At 51.2% G+C, this 12,396-nt stretch overlaps 2 protein-coding genes across 2 annotated transcripts; one reads left to right on the forward strand and one right to left on the reverse strand.

The window, feature by feature from the left end:
* Window positions 1–369: 369 nt before the first annotated feature.
* Window positions 370–6,938, reverse strand: LOC114795735 (next to BRCA1 gene 1 protein-like). Its single transcript, XM_028989314.1, has 21 exons — window positions 6,701–6,938; window positions 6,485–6,547; window positions 6,377–6,395; window positions 6,238–6,260; window positions 5,942–6,124; window positions 5,786–5,863; window positions 5,206–5,423; window positions 5,014–5,133; window positions 4,702–4,926; window positions 4,291–4,450; window positions 3,966–4,214; window positions 3,580–3,684; window positions 3,124–3,199; window positions 2,929–3,033; window positions 2,603–2,779; window positions 2,358–2,481; window positions 1,863–2,162; window positions 1,719–1,795; window positions 1,471–1,522; window positions 1,267–1,366; window positions 370–722 (listed from the first exon to the last, which is right to left on the reverse strand). Exons 1-21 carry the CDS (start codon window positions 6,800–6,802, stop codon window positions 555–557), a joined length of 2,724 nt encoding a protein of 907 aa, XP_028845147.1. The 5' UTR covers window positions 6,803–6,938; the 3' UTR covers window positions 370–554.
* Window positions 6,939–7,404: 466 nt separating this feature from the next.
* On the forward strand, window positions 7,405–10,018 carry psme3 (proteasome activator subunit 3). Its single transcript, XM_028989626.1, has 11 exons — window positions 7,405–7,545; window positions 8,188–8,220; window positions 8,308–8,370; window positions 8,448–8,552; window positions 8,674–8,722; window positions 8,803–8,921; window positions 9,015–9,083; window positions 9,181–9,248; window positions 9,329–9,383; window positions 9,474–9,560; window positions 9,647–10,018. The coding sequence occupies exons 1-11, from the start codon at window positions 7,504–7,506 to the stop codon at window positions 9,725–9,727; spliced, it is 771 nt and encodes a 256-aa protein (XP_028845459.1). The 5' UTR covers window positions 7,405–7,503; the 3' UTR covers window positions 9,728–10,018.
* Window positions 10,019–12,396: the final 2,378 nt, after the last annotated feature.

Genomic DNA, 12,396 nt, shown 5'->3' on the forward strand with positions numbered 1-12,396 from the left:
CCACCGGACCAGACCCCATGGGTCAGGGTGGCCTCTGCTGGACCGGTGACTTCATTACACAGCCGCTGCTGCTCCTCCTCCTCCTCGTCTACGCATTACTAACGCCAAACGGCGGCACGAGAAGAGCCATTTCATCATAAGTCATGTGTTTCCTGTTCTAAAATAGTGTTGATCCGTTGCAAAGCAGCTCACAACGTCAGTGGCACAAGCTCAGCAGCTCAGTTCTGGAATGTTCTGCGCATGAGTAAAGGTGCAGTGAGACCCAGAGGGGACCGGTCCTAACGGTGACCTCTGACCTCTAAAAATGTCTAAAATGGACAGACATTCAAAACAGGCACAATTTTACAGTCAGGGTTTGTCCATGGAAGAAGCGAGTCTGGTGCCATTGAAAGACAGGTGTTGTGTGTGTGTGTGTGTGTGTGTGTGTGCGGGTGTGAGTATAAACTGGTGAACAACACGTGCTGCAGCTCATTTTGCATCCTGTTGCCCATGCATGATCACAGCAGGAGAGACTCGTGTCCCATGCTGCTCGGCGCTGCGTCACCATGGCGACCTCAGTGGGGCGTGGCGTACCAGTCGTTCTCGCTGCCGATCTGCACCAGCTCGTTGACGACGTCCAGCAGGTTGTAGTCGTGTTCCTGCAGCAGACGCTGGTTCAGCTGCTCGTTACTGAAGCCCATTTCCTGCAGCACGGCCATCATGGACACGCCGTCGGCTGCACGCTGCAGATACACACGCCGCCATCCAGTTATGACCTGACTGTGTGTGTATGTGTGTGGTGAGTGTGTGTTGAGTGTGTGTGTGTGTGTCTGGTGAGTGTGTATGTGTATATATGTATAAATGTGTGTCTGGTGAGTGTGTGTGTGATATATATACATATATATTATATATATATATATATATATATATATATATATATATATATATATATATATATATATATGTATAAATGTGTGTGTGTGTGGTGAGTGTGTATGTGTATATATGTATAAATGTGTGTCTGGTGAGTGTGTATGTATAAGTGTGTGTATATATGTGTGTGTGTGTATATATATATGTATAAATGTGTGTGTGTGGTGAGTGTGTATGTGTATATATGTATAAATGTGTGTCTGGTGAGTGTGTATATATGTGTGTGTGTGTGTGTGTGTGTGTGTGTGTATATATATGTGTATAAATGTGTGTCTGGTGAGTGTGTATGTATAAGTGTGTGTGTATATATGTGTATAAGTGTATGTGTGTTATAGAGAATTAGAGAAGGCTGACCTGCGCAGAGCCCCCCTGCCCGATGAACAGCGCCTTGTACGCGGACGCGGCCACAGACAGCGCCCCCTTCACCAGACCGTTAGTGAGTCCTCGGTGGCGTCTGAGAGAGAACATGCTGCTACATTACACTCCACACACACTTCCGGGACCATTTCAGTCTGGACAATCATTCCTACTGAAACAAGTAGGTGGACAATCATCTACCTGGGGTCTCTGCTGGAGTCGCCGAGCATCGAGTCGTGTCCTGGACTGGACGCTGGAAAACCGAGAGAAACGGCCTGATAAGCGTGTGTGTGTGTGTGTGTGTGTGTGTGCGTGCGTGTGTGTTGGGGGGAGACGGCTGTGGGACTCTGTTCTGTTCTCATTTCGTGTCTCAGCTCTGCACCACATCCTCAAAAGTACTTCATCTTCCTGCCACAAACGCACTCCCAGTTCCTCACAGTCCTGCTCACCATTAGATCCGCTCTCAGGGCGACTGTCCTCGTCCTCGTCCTCGCATCGCACGTCCAGCACCAGCTCCGGCACCTGCCTGCAGCCAACAGAAGGCGTCAGGGTGGACGCCGAGTCCCGTACGCGGCGTGAGGAGGAACACCCACCTGTGCGTGCGCAGGCCTGTGGGCGGGGCCAGCACCAGCTCGGGGACGAGTGCAGGCGCGTCCAGGGTCTGGGACGTGCAGAGCAGGCGGTTGGCGCTGCTGTGGATGGAGGAACCCGGGTCTTGTTCCGGCCTCTCCGGGGCTCCTGCGTCCCTGTGACTGGACACCGCCGAGCTGTACATGGAGTCGCCCAGCGGACGCGAGGTGTCGAAGCAGTCGGGCAGGATCACGATGTAGTCCTCGGAGGAGGCGCTGGAGGCCTGGCTGCTCACCTCGTCCCAGTCGGCCGGCTCGGCGCCCCCCCTCGGCCACCTGCTTCTTCTCCTCCTCCTCCTCCTCCTCCTCCTCTTCCTCCTTCTCCGGGTCACTGGGGTCGGTTGTAGAGGTTCTCGTCCGAGGCCAAAAACCGTCCTGACAGAACAGAATTCACTTCATTCTGGACCTTTGGACCTTGTTTTGAGCATCGGTGATCAAGTCTTGCTCCTCCTGCCTCACCTGGAAAGAGCACGTCCTCTGCTGTGATCTGCGGAGGGGGCGGGAGCTTCAGCCAGCTTGACGATTGGTCCCTCAGGTCTCTCACTCACGTGAGGCCTCTCCAGATAAGAGATCGGGACTTGAGCTATGAAACGTCAAAATCCAGAACCGTGAGCATCGCAGGCAGGAAAACCGATCACATGATTGACAGCCCACCACACAACAAACTGGCTCGCAGGCATGAGATGATGCTGCCAGGACTTTACCTGCAGGCTTGCCCCGCCCGAAACGCGCCCGCCTGCGCGGCTGGTGGTCCGGCTCCTCCTCCAGCGTGAGCGAGCGAATCACAGTCTCACACACAAACTGCGTCCCGCTGATGTCTTCATCAGCCTCTTCATGACAGGGACCTTCAACAGGGTCATTGTGCCTCTGAGGCTGGACCACTGGATATAGAGCAGAAAAGCAGAGATCAGCACAGCAACATCTCCGGAATGTTCTCTGCAACGTCTCCGGAATGTTCTCTGTGTGATTAAGCCAGTTTTGAGCTGAAATAAAAGTCTTTATTCAGCTTTTCTTCTGCTCCTTTACGTACCCATGCATTTCTTTGTTGGCTCAGTCTTCTCTTTGGTCACTGCAGCCCCATGTTTGTCCAGCAGGGGGGGCTGCTGTGGCAATGGGGACATGCAGGGGGTCATATCTGGCAAAAAACAAAGAAGTGTCATCACCTCAGACGCTGCTTTATATTCACTGGATAAAGGGAGTTGGACGGGAAGGTTATTCGCTTTACCGACAGGAGTGTTGGTCGGCACTTTGTCCAACTCTTGGACAATGTTGATGTCCAGCAACTCAAAGGAGAGCAAATCCTATCAAGGACATTAACATCGAAATTAAAGTCCCTCATGTCACGTAAATGTTCTCTTACACACACACACACACACACACACACACACACGAGTACGTGAACGATGTGTGTCCCAGAGTAAACATGTGCACCACAGAACCACAGAGAGAACCCACACAAAGACACGGAATCACTGTCTAACACACACACTGTCTAACACACACACACACACACACACAGTGACCAGCAGGGACAGACTGGCTCTTGGGGAATAGACTGTGAGAAAAGATGTCTGGTAGCGAAGTGAGATGTTTCACCATCATCAGATTTATTATTGATATTATAGAACCCATCCCCACTGCCCACTGCAGCTGATACACACAGACACACACATACACACACCTGTGCGGTCAGCATGTCCACTGAGGACAAGTAGAGGGCTCGTCGTGATGGATCGGAACCTCCGGAGCACATAAGCCCCGCCCTTGCCTGTCTAAGCTCCTCCCTCTGTAGGACACATTTACACATAGTATTTTCCCCCAGGTTCCAATGGTTCTTTAATAGACAAATTGCAGCCACTCACACACACACACACACACACACACACACACACACGTACGTGGAGGTCCCTGAAGTTGTAACCTGAACATCACTGCTCTGACTGAACTACAAATGATTTGCAGTAAATCCAGAAGAAAAAACTCCAATATTTGAATATGCAAATCAGTAGGTTTGTGTGTGTGTGTGTGTGTGTGTGTGTGTGTGTGTGTGTGTGTGTGTTCGCTCACGGTTCTTTTGGTCTGATGGGACGGCAGCTGGCTGCTGGCGCTTGGTACCACCACGATACTGCACCAGACGCGGGGGCCGAACTGCTCGCCGCAGTGTGCCAGGCGCCAGTGGGAGGTGTAGGTGCCCTCCAGAGCGGGCGCCACGAACGCCACGCTCACCACCCCCACCTGGCCCGGCTGAAGGAAGGGCACCGGCACCTCCTTCTGCTCCCGGACCTCCAGGGCCAGATTCCCCCACATGAACTTCAGCTGCAGGGGACCAATGCAACAGGAAACGCATTAGCTTCATTTCGTGAAGGGAATTGTGGGTAACGGGTGTCAGTACCTTGGTGTCCGAGGTCCAGCTGATGTTGCCCGTGTTGCGCATCTTCCAGTACTTGATGAACTTGGTTCCCGGCTCCAAACAAGTGCCATCTGGGAGATTCTCATCCAGAAACAAGGCAGTCATTGTGGGCACCAAGGTGGAGCAGGAGACCTTGGAAGCCCTGAGTGCACAGAGCATCGTGAGAATCGCTCGGTTTTTTTACCCGCTCGGGTCTTTCATCGTGAAGCTCATACGGAAAAAGAAAAAACGTGGCCGGTTTGATTTGAGGCCGCAGACGCTCCAGCCGCCTGTCAGCGTTACTCAACTACAACAGACAACACTGATAACTCTGGATTAATGACTGAGGTTGTAGACGGGGGCGCGGGCCAGCCAGCCCTGCGTGACCCCGCCTCCTCTGAGAGCGGCCCTTACTCTGGACTGGCGGGCTGCGGATCCGCCCCCGGGGCCGCGGGGGGCGGCGCGGGAGCGGAGGCGGGGCCCAGGGCGGCGCTCGTAGAGCCGCTCCACAGCAGGCCCCTCTTCTCCAATCGCAGCTTCTTCTTGATCTCCTTCACCTCGGCCTTCAGCTGCCGGCGCTCCGCCTTCAGGCGCTGGCGCTCCGCCTTGCGCACGGTCCTGTCTCCGCGGCGCGCGAACCTGGCGCCGGGGGCGTGGAACACAGCGACAGCTCAGGCTCTGCTGCCCGCCTTCCCTCCTGATATCAGCAGGGCGTGGCCGACTCACCTGGGCTCCGGCGTGACCCCGCGCTCCGGCACGGAGAGCGGCGTCCGCGTCCTCTTCAGGTTGTGGCTGGGGTCGTGACTCTGGCTGCAGCGCTCACACAGGACGCAGGAGGTGCACACGCTGCATTTTAAAACGTTTCACATTCAGTTCCGACTCCGGCGTTATATGAAGAGAGGGTTCTAGTCTCCAGACCTGCACTGGTAGCCTCCGCCCTTGGCCTGGCCCTTGCAGCTGCTGCAGGTGGGCGTCGAGCTGGTGGAGGGAGCCGTGGTGGAGCTGACGATGGCCGTCTGAGCGGCGGACGTACCGGGCTCTGCTGGGGGAGGAGCCTGGGAGTGGTGCATGCAGCACTGGCCTGAGAACTCGCTGCACATCTTCCCCACAACCTCCATCACAACCTGGTCTTTAAACTGCACACAGACAGGCATGTAGGGCGGTCAGCTCAGTGGATTCGGTTCTAGTAGATTCGCACAGAGTATGGAATCAGATCGAGGGCAGTCATGGCTGCCCACTGCTCACCGTGTGCTGTGCTGCAGTGTTTCACAGTGACAATCACTTCGCTGATAAAGCCCCGCCCACACGGATACAACTTTGTTTTTTTTTATTGTTATTATTTCTACTTAATGTTTTGTTTAATCCCTTTGAACAAATCTGATTCCATTACAGAGCATTCGACACAAATCATGTCAAAGTCACATGGTCCCAAGATCAGAGACATGAACATAAGGAAATGAATACAGAAGATTTTTCTTTTATTCTGCAACTTCCTCACCTTGTCCATGTACGATCTGAACCAGGCAGGCACAGACTCGTCCTCAGATTTGGTCACCTTGTTTTCCTTTACTGCCACCTACAGGGCAACCTGCTGTTAGTCACTCATCTTCCTCGGGAGAAGAGCAATTTAATTAAGAACCATCTCTGGCCTTACCGCATCCCTCTCAGGGGTGACCTGCGTCTCTTTGTCCACAGTCTTGACTCTTGAAGGATACGGGGGTGCCGGTCGGGTCTCCAACTTCATCTCTTTGATGTCCGGCTTGACCTGCCCTCCCTCTGCCTGGCTCTTCATCTTGTATACGTTCATATGGAGCTGATTTCCCTGCTTCAGGGCGCTCTTGAGTTACAGCAAAAACCACAATATAATTTATGAACAATTGTCTTTTGTCTGAGTATAATTTTGTGAGATGAAACTTTCTTAATTAACTGCACAATAAATGCAAACGCTACCTTCAAAGCTTCTGCATATTCATCTGCAAAACAAAGCAAACAACCGTAGAGTCAGAACATCTCTAGGTGTTGGGATCACCACACTAACCGGAATATATGGATGAAAATATAAAGAACGAGTCAAGAGGTTGAGACATACCTTGGCTGTTTATGGAAACCTGGAATATAAAGTGCACAGGTGCGTTATTATGCTACACAGGAACCAGGACAGGCCATATTGCAGAACGTGCTTTAAATATTCACATACTTCTTCGTTGTCCTCATCAAAATACTTGACTTGAAAGTGGAATAAGCCAATGGTGGTTTTAATCTACAAAACGAGACAAGAAGCAGATCTTCCTGGTGACGCAATCAGGTGTCACGACGCACAGCGACATCGGAAAACATGACGTAGATGAGCGTTTCAGCGGCGCGTCCTGCGGGACGGATGTCGCCGAGGCCCGAATCCGGGCCTGATACTCACCCAGGCCTCCACCGACTCCCACTGGGCTCTCTCCGCGTCGGCCACGGGGAGCTTCCTCACGTTTCCTCTGAAGTTCACCTTGATGGTGACGGGAAGGCCCATGGCTGCTGGCCGCCGCCGCCGCCGCCGGTGAATGCGCGTCGCACGGAGTGGCGTCTCGGAGCGCTGGACGCTTTTTTCCTTGTTTACATGGCCACAGCAGCTGAGCTCCGTCGGCCACGTGACTGGAGCACGTGACCCGACCCGACGCCGCAGCCAATCAGAGCCGCGCAGTCGCCTCAGCCAATCAGAGCACGTCCCGTTGCCGGGATACCCGCTCCTTCTGTCTCCGTGCAGGGATGAAAAAATAATAATTAGGCTTTTTTAAGAAATATTTCTTATTTCTTGTAAAATCTTTGCTGAGATTTTCTTTCATATTTGTTTTTGTACCACATTTGTTTCACCAATATATTGTTTCTAGGTAAATTCTGCATTCGCACTTTTCAGAGAGTCTAAACCAAATCCTAATAGGTAGGAGCATATCTTTATTTTCGAATGTATTATTTCCTCTTACTTCTGTATGTGATATGAAACTAGTTGTATAATTTGTATTACCTTTTAAATCAAACACTGGACATTGTTCCGTTTACTCTGCCGACTACAACTCGCGCGGTTCTCCGAGTCACCAAGGGCGCATGCGCCGGCCGGCAGCGTGTCGCCGGTTGTTGACGCAGCATCCGGTTGCGGCGCCTTGTGGCTGACATCGGGTACAAAGCTGCCCGGGTTCGGTCTCCGCTCATCTTATTTAAAACATCTTAAATAAGATGTCTTCACTCCTCAAGGTGGACAATGAGCTCAAGTCCAAGGTAAATGAGGCCGCGCTTTTCTTTCTCGCCGCTCCGTAGAACGACTCCGTAGGCCGGTCACTTCAGCCGGAGACCGTGTGGTTTCCCGCGTCGCTAGACGGTTTCAGATTCATACAGAGTTATATTTATAATAAAATAAAATATGCAGACAGTCCCCCCGGGACAGATAACAACCAGAGACAGGGGCAGTCCCCCCGGGGACAGATAACAACCAGAGACAGGGACAGTCTCCCCGGGGACAGATAACAACCAGAAACAGGGACAGTCCACCCGGGGGCAGATAACATGATTCCATCCAGAGACAGTCCCCCCGGGGACAGATAAGAAAGTGAAGTGATTGTCACATGTTATACACAGCAGCACAACACATGGTGCACACAGTGAAATTTGTCCTCTGCATTTTTCCTATCACCCTGAGTGAGCAGTGGGCATCCATGACCGGCGCTCGGGGAGCAGTGTGTGGGGACAGTGCTTCCATCCAGAGACAGGGACAGTCCCCCCCGGGACAGATAACATGCTTCCATCCAGAGACAGGGACAGATAACATGCTTCCATCCAGAGACAGGGACAGTCCCCCGGGACACTCAGGGTAAATGTGCTGAAATGTGCAGTTTTTTTCATCGCCTTCACTCTGTTTGTCAGGTGGACGCTTTCAGGGAACAGATCACAGCAGAAGTAAGTTACTTGCCGAAACACATGCGTTCGTCTCGGTAAGTGGACGCTGGACGTCTCACCTCATTCTGCTGCCTTCTTCTTACGCAGGCGGAGGACCTGGTTGCGAGTTTTTTCCCTAAGAAGTTACTAGAACTTGATCAGATTCTGAAGGTAAACCCGTCGAGCGGTTTTCCCCGCGGCGTCAGGAATTTCGTATTAATACAGCCGTGCGGATCTTTCGTCCCCAGGAGCCCATCTTAAACATCAGGGAACTGAAGGACATCCACTCGGAGATAAAGCTCGCGGTGCCGGACCCGATTCTCCTGACCAACATCCACGATGGCCTTGACATGGTAGAAAGCGGAACCGTAGCCAGACGCAGTTCTGTTATTATCCAAATTAAATGACTGTTTTAATGGTTGGATGGATGCTGGATGGATGTTGAACTAAATCTGGATAAAATGTCCCTCACAGCAAAATGCAAAAAAGAGGAAACTCGATGACGGCATCCTAGATGACAAAGGTCAGATTCCCGGTTTTAACGGAACATGCCGAGACTTTAGGCAAAGTTGGATCTTTACGTGCAGATCTTTTCATCTACAGTCTCAGGAACCAAAGTGTTTGTGATGCCGGGCGGGATGATGAAGAGCAACGGCCGACTGGTGGAGCTCATCGAACGCGTGAAGCCAGAAATCCGCACGCTGATAGAGAAATGCAACACGGTGCCAATTTATACCCGTTATTCTTTCCGCTTATAATGCGTTATAAATGAAGCGGGAATAATTGGGGTGACAAGGACTAATGTCTCCCTTCAGGTGAAAATGTGGGTTCAGCTGTTAATCCCCAGAATAGAAGACGGCAACAACTTCGGTGTTTCCATTCAGGTTCAGCGTTTCGCTCCACGTTTTAAATGATTTTGTGTTGTAGTTTCTGTTGTTTTCTGTGGCCTGTTTGTCTCTGACTCTGACTGTCCCCACCCAGGAGGAGACTGTGGCAGAGCTGAGGACGGTGGAGGGAGAGGCAGCATCTTACCTGGACCAGATCTCCCGGTGAGAGAGACCCACGCGGCTCAAGTTCTCAGTGGGAATCGCCGTTACAAAATGTCTCCTACTTACTGGCTCTCTTTCAGATATTACATCATGAGGGCCAAGCTGGTCTCCAAAATCGCTAAATACCCTCATGTGGTGAGTGTGGCGGACCGTCGCGTCGGTGTTTGCTGTGTTGCTGGCCGCTCTGCCGGAGCGGCGTAACGCCGTGCTGTGTGTGCTGTGTAGGAGGACTACCGCCGGACGGTGACGGAGATCGACGAGAAGGAGTACATCAGTCTGAAGATCATCGTGTCCGAACTCAGGAATCAGTATGTGAGTCGCCAGCGTAAACCTGCATCCAGCCGGACGTTCAGAGCTGGATAAAAAGCTAAAGCCAAACGACCCGTTTCTCCTGACAGGTGACGTTACATGACATGATCCTGAAGAACATAGAGAAGATCAAGAGGCCAAGGAGCAGCAATACGGATGCGCTGTACTGAGAATCTCCCACAATCCCTCACTCCCCCTGCAGGGCTGTTGCCAGTTGGGGTTTTGGACTTGTTCTTGCCCAGTCACATGACCAAAACGCCCCAGCAGGGTTGGGCGTGGCTGTCAACACTGATTGTAATAGACATGTCATCCTCTTTTGGGCGGGCAGGAGAACCGCTGCGCTTCAGTAAATTCAGAAACAGACTGGTTTCATTTGGTTATCGGTTCCTGTCATTTTTGTCAGTGTGGCGTATGTGGGAAAAAATGTTTTACTGAATAAAAAAATGTTTTTTTTACAAATACGGTTATTTCAACTATAGATCTATATATTACAGATCTGTAAAATGTTATATCTGTATATCAGTGGTGGTGCACTTAGGTGCTCTTTTCCTGTTTTATTAGTCTGTCATCATACAAACTCATCTATAGTCATGGAATTTAAATTTACGGCATTCGGCAGATGTCCTGATCCAGAGCGACGTTCTGAATGTGCTTCCATGTCACCATGGATGAAGTGGTCAGTTCTGGTTCACTAGGACCCCCAACTATGAATACAATCTTTTTATTCACTCTGTTCTAGTTTCTATACAGAAGTCAGACAAGAAGAAGGTTACAAGTTCATCTAAATCTTCTCTAAAGAGGAAGGTCTTGAGCTGCCGTGTGAAGGTGTTCAGTGACTGAGCTGGAAGTTCATTCCACCACCGAGGGGTCAAGATGGAGAAGAGTCTGGATGAATGTTTTCCTTTTACCTTCAGAGATGGAGGGACCAGGCGAGCAGTACTGGAGGCTCGGAGTATACGAGGTGCAGTGTGAGGTGTAATAAGGGCTGTGAGGTAGGATGGTGCTGCTCCATGTCTGGCTTTGTAGGCCAGCATCAGTGTTTTGAATCTGATGTGTGCAGCTACTGGGAGCCGGTGGAGGGAACGTAGTGGAGGGGCCGTGTGGGGGATTTGGGAAGTTGCACAATTGGAATTAACGGCCAGATCCCCATCATCAGAGGAGATAAGGAGAAACCAACCAACTAAACTTACTCGTTGGACACCTACTTGTCCTCGATTGTTGCGCCTTGGTCATCTTATAGACGTGGCTACAAGAGGAAATTCCAGGCGCTGCACCGCGGCGACAGAAAGGCTACGGCTGGAAAACGCTGAGGTGGACGTCTGTGCATTTACACACGACTGGTCATCACCAAAGTCTTCTCACCGGACATGGACTGTCCAGACAGTTCAACATACCCAGAGAACTGGGGCAGTGGTGGCCTAGCGGTTAAGGAAGCGGCCCCGTAATCAGAAAATTGCCGGTTCGAATCCCGATCCGCCAAGGTACCACTGAGGTGCCACTGAGCAAAGCACCGTCCCCACACACTGCTCCCCGGGCGCCGGTCATGGTGCCCACTGCTCACTCAGGGTGATGGGTTAAATGCAGAGGACAAATTTCACTGTGTGCACCGTGTGCTGTGCTGCTGTGTATCACGTGTGACAATCACTTTATTATTATTATTATAACTGGCTGAAGTGCTAATAACCGCCGTCAGATGATCGTGTTAGTTCGGTTGAGAACTGAGCTGCCATGGACAGCATGGACGCTGTCACCACAAAGAAGCGGGTCTGGGTCTTCCCCAACCATAAATCCTGGATGATGGGTGCGGTCCAGGCACTGTTAAAGGCGCGTAACTCTGCATATAAATCTGGGAACCAGGGTGTGTACAGCAAAGCAAGAGCAGACCTCAAAAAAAAGACTAACCCTCAAGAACCCAAGTTCTCAAGGTGTTAAGAGCAGTAAATCACGGGAGAGCTGATGGAATGCCGGGGAGTGTGCTCAAAGTTTCCTGTGCTCACCGGACTTTTCAGCCTCTACCAGTCACAAGCCACTGTCCCTCACTGCCTGCAGTCCGCAACAATAGTCCCTGTCCCCAGGTCCACAACCATTAGAGGCCTCAGTGACTACAGACCCATTGCACTGACACCCATGGGTGCAAAGTGTTTTAAGAAAATGGCTCAAATGGTCCTCATAAAGACTGCCTCATCCCAGCACTTTCCAATGAGGATGCAGGTCTGTTGCTCTCCACTCCGCCTTGCATCACCTGAAGAATGCTTCCTTCAGAACATTATTAACAATCGTTCCCTAGATTTGATCAGAAACATGGCTTAGATGAATATCTAGCTATGAAGTCCACCCCTCTGGGTCATAAAAACGATCATTGTCAGCCAGATGTTGCTCGTGAACTTGGTGCGTCTCAAAGGGTCATCAGCAGACTTGCATCAAGACACAGAACTACTGGCAGAGTTCATGACAGACCAGGAGTGGAGCCCCACGAGTGACAGACCACAATGATGACCAGGACCTCAGGACCTATGTACTCATTACGCAACTGCCACACAGCTGCAGGCCCGGTTACGAGACGCAAGGGTACGAGGTACCAGAAGAACCAGGTTCAAATCCCACTTAATACCATCGTGTCCCTGAGAAAGACACTTAACCCTGAGTGTCTCCTGGGAGGACTGTCCCTGTAACTAGTGATTTTAAGTCACTCTGGATAAGGACGTCTGGTAAATGCTGTAAATGCATCACCAGTCAGCTCAAAACAGATCTGGTTATGGTCCATGGCTCAGTTACTGCACGTTCTTACCTCACAGACATCATAGAACCCATCATCATCATCCCCCAACTTTCTGCTCAT

The sequence above is a fragment of the Denticeps clupeoides genome, chromosome 8 (assembly GCF_900700375.1).
Source record: "Denticeps clupeoides chromosome 8, fDenClu1.1, whole genome shotgun sequence".
Classification (NCBI taxonomy): domain Eukaryota; kingdom Metazoa; phylum Chordata; class Actinopteri; order Clupeiformes; family Denticipitidae; genus Denticeps; species Denticeps clupeoides.

Excerpts from the sequence above, each read along its gene's own strand:
- LOC114795735 (XM_028989314.1), bottom strand. The coding sequence starts at position 6,802 with ATGGGCCTTCCCGTCACCATCAAGGTGAACTTCAGAGGAAACGTGAGG. Across the intron at positions 6,548-6,700 it reads GGGAGTCGGTGGAGGCCTGG|ATTAAAACCACCATTGGCTT; the intron begins GTGAGTATCAGG and ends CTCGTTTTGTAG. Across the intron at positions 2,163-2,357 it reads AGAGGACGTGCTCTTTCCAG|GGGCGCCGAGCCGGCCGACT; the intron begins GTGAGGCAGGAG and ends GTGGCCGAGGGG.
- psme3 (XM_028989626.1), top strand. The coding sequence starts at position 7,504 with ATGTCTTCACTCCTCAAGGTGGACAATGAGCTCAAGTCCAAG. Across the intron at positions 8,221-8,307 it reads GGGAACAGATCACAGCAGAA|GCGGAGGACCTGGTTGCGAG; the intron begins GTAAGTTACTTG and ends CTTCTTACGCAG. Across the intron at positions 9,561-9,646 it reads CCGAACTCAGGAATCAGTAT|GTGACGTTACATGACATGAT; the intron begins GTGAGTCGCCAG and ends TTCTCCTGACAG.